Here is a 2,670-nt window from a genome sequence, read left to right as displayed (position 1 = left end):
CCCTAATTGGCCTCTGAGGGCGGCCCCAGGCCAAGCCAGGAGATTTGAGGAGGATGATAAAGCCTTTTGGTGCCAGAAGATATTTTTGGTTTTCAAGGGAAGTTAAAGGAACCTGATGGGCCCCAGAGTGCTTGTTTTCTGAGCAATGTTGGCCTCCACCCGTTTAACTTCTTTCCCAGAGGAGATGCAGCGACCACACTTCAGGGCCTAGGGAGCGGTTATATCAGCATCAGCTGGGTTGCCCCAGCCTTGAGCTCCAAATGACACCCACTGGGCCCCAATTCCACAGCCTGTGGACATCCACAGGGCTGCCGTACTGCCCCTTCCAGCCCCACGGTGCCTGCAACTGCCTGGGACACTCCTGTTGTCATGGTAACCTGGCACAGTCTTGTGTGTGGACCCAGAGTACCCATGAGTACTCGTGTGCACACACAGCTTCCATGGGAGAGAGGGCTTCTTGGAGGATTTGGGAGTGGGGGGTGTCAGAGGAAGAATTTTAGTGACTGACGTTGACATACCCCGCATCACAGCACATCCCTGCAAAACCAGCTGCTTAACAACCACACACAGCTCTGCTGGACCGGCTTCACCCAGCGCGCCCCAGCCTCCCCTCAGCCCCAGGAGGGGGTTCCGCCTTTCTGTGCCGCTAACAGGACTCATCCTGGCTCATCCCTTCCCCGGGCAGCTCCTTACGGCAAACGCCAACTGTGATCACTGGTGTCCGGGGCAACATGACAGGGACACAGGGCAGAACGAAGACACCAGCCACATAGTCTGGCCTTACAAATACCACCTTGTCTGATGAAGGTTTTCACCCTGAGAGATTTAGTTCCTCGGGTAGAATGAAAACAGACCACACAGCTAGCTCCCCACCCTGACCTGTTACATCCTCATCCTGGGGGGGGGGGGACAGGGAGTGTTGACTGGGAGGGGGCGCAAGGGGGTCTTCTGGAAACGTCTGTGGCAGTGCATCTAATAGAAATGTAACCCAAGCCACATGTGCAGTAGCCACATAAAAAAAAGAAACAGGTGAAATTAATTTCAATACTGTTTTATTTAACCCAATATATCCAAACTATTACCATTTCAACATGGACTCAAGTGTAACATACTACTAATGAGCTATTTCACAGTCTCTTTTTTCATACCAAGTCTTTGCATTTGAAACTCCGTGTGTGTATTATGACACTTACAGCATGCCTGAATTCAGACAGCCCATTTGAAGCACTGGACAGCACTGCTGTCTAGCTTGATGTGGGTGGTAGCCACACAGGTACAGACATATAAACCCCTCTCTGTGGGGCTGCAGGGTGGGCTGATCATTTGATTCTGTTTTCAGTCCGATTCCAGACATTGACAAAAGAGAGGGAGAGGACGAGGAGGAGGAAGATGGCCTGGCGCCTTGTCTGCCGGGCTCCCCGAAGAACTGCCTTTCTCGGCGGGGCATCAGTGTCCTGGAGAAGCTCGTCAAAACGTGCCCGGTGTGGCTGCAGCTGGGCCTGGGCCAGGTGGAGGCGGCCAGGATCCTGCACCGGGAGGCGGCCGGGGTGAGTCAGGGGCTCTCCATCACGTGGCCGGCGGGCGGGTACAGCTGCCAGGAGCTGCTGGGGGTGGGAGNCCAGACACGGTGCTGGCTCCAGGCGTCCCCACCTGTGCCATCCCGCTTGAGCCCGACAGCCCAGCCCTGAGCTCCATCATGGGCATGGGCACTTTGCAGTCACAAGTGAGCATCCAGAGCCCAAGGCCCAAAGTCAGCAGGGATGCAGGGATTAGAGAGGACAGCTGCCTGGCCTCATTACCCTTCTTTGACCCAGTCAGAGCAGGTGTCCGTGTCACCCTGTCCCTTCAGGGCTCCACTGCTCCTGTGGCCCCAAGCAAGGCCCAGACCACCCCCAGCCTTAGCTGCTCCTCTCTAACTTCCTGACCTTGCTGCAGCCTTTGGCACTTAGAGGTCCCTCTCCCACCCTCACATCCCTGTGGCCCCCAAGTCACCACTTAGGGGCCCTGCACAAGCCTTTATTACTTCTGCACTGGCCCACCCAGGGAGAAAGGAGAACATGAAAGAGTGACACAGCTCCTGGAAAGCAGTATCTTCAGAGCCTCTGGTGGTTTAGTCTGAGCAGCCAAGGTCGGCCTCTAGGTCACTGGTCATTATAAGGATTCTGGGACAACCCCAGTTCTTACTTGTCTTTTTGCCAGCACTAGTTGGGGTCACGGTGTAAAAGGGATCCTCCAAGCAGTGTGTTTCTGTGCCCCAAAAATTGATGTCTTTTTTTCATGTCAAACCATGTGGTTCACTGGCACTTGAATTTGTGGGTTACCTCTGGGGTCAGATGTTATCTTGGGTATAAGCCGAGTGCAACACACAGACATGTGCCTCAGTCACTCTAATTAAATGTGCTGGATCCTAAAACCAAGGCTACAAAGTAGGAGAATTATAGCAAGAAGAGGAAAAGAAGAATTTCAACTAGAAAAATAATAGTTAACATTTACTGGGCACTTGACAAACATCTCATTGAATTTTCACAGTAACCCGATTAGGTAAGGACTAATATTGTTTTTTTAGAAATGCTTAAACTGAAGCCCAGAGAGGTAAAGTAACTGGCCAGAGATCACACAGCCTGGACTCAAACCTGGGGCTTCTAGAACAGCAGTCAAGCTTCTTCTGAA

At 52.8% G+C, this 2,670-nt stretch overlaps 1 protein-coding gene across 1 annotated transcript in view; it reads left to right on the top strand.

The window, feature by feature from the left end:
* Positions 1–2,670, top strand: part of RIN3 (Ras and Rab interactor 3) — a 131,882-nt gene that overhangs the window by 37,369 nt on the left and 91,843 nt on the right. Inside the window, exon 2 of the mRNA XM_019632925.1 lies at positions 1,340–1,547. Within this exon, the coding sequence (XP_019488470.1) occupies positions 1,340–1,547 (208 nt within the window). The remainder of the gene's footprint in view (positions 1–1,339; positions 1,548–2,670) is intronic.

Source organism: Hipposideros armiger, unplaced genomic scaffold (assembly GCF_001890085.2).
Source record: "Hipposideros armiger isolate ML-2016 unplaced genomic scaffold, ASM189008v1 scaffold_1195, whole genome shotgun sequence".
NCBI classification, from domain to species: Eukaryota; Metazoa; Chordata; class Mammalia; order Chiroptera; family Hipposideridae; genus Hipposideros; species Hipposideros armiger.
Note: the sequence above shows the minus strand (reverse complement) of the source record. Positions and strands in the feature narration are given on the sequence as shown.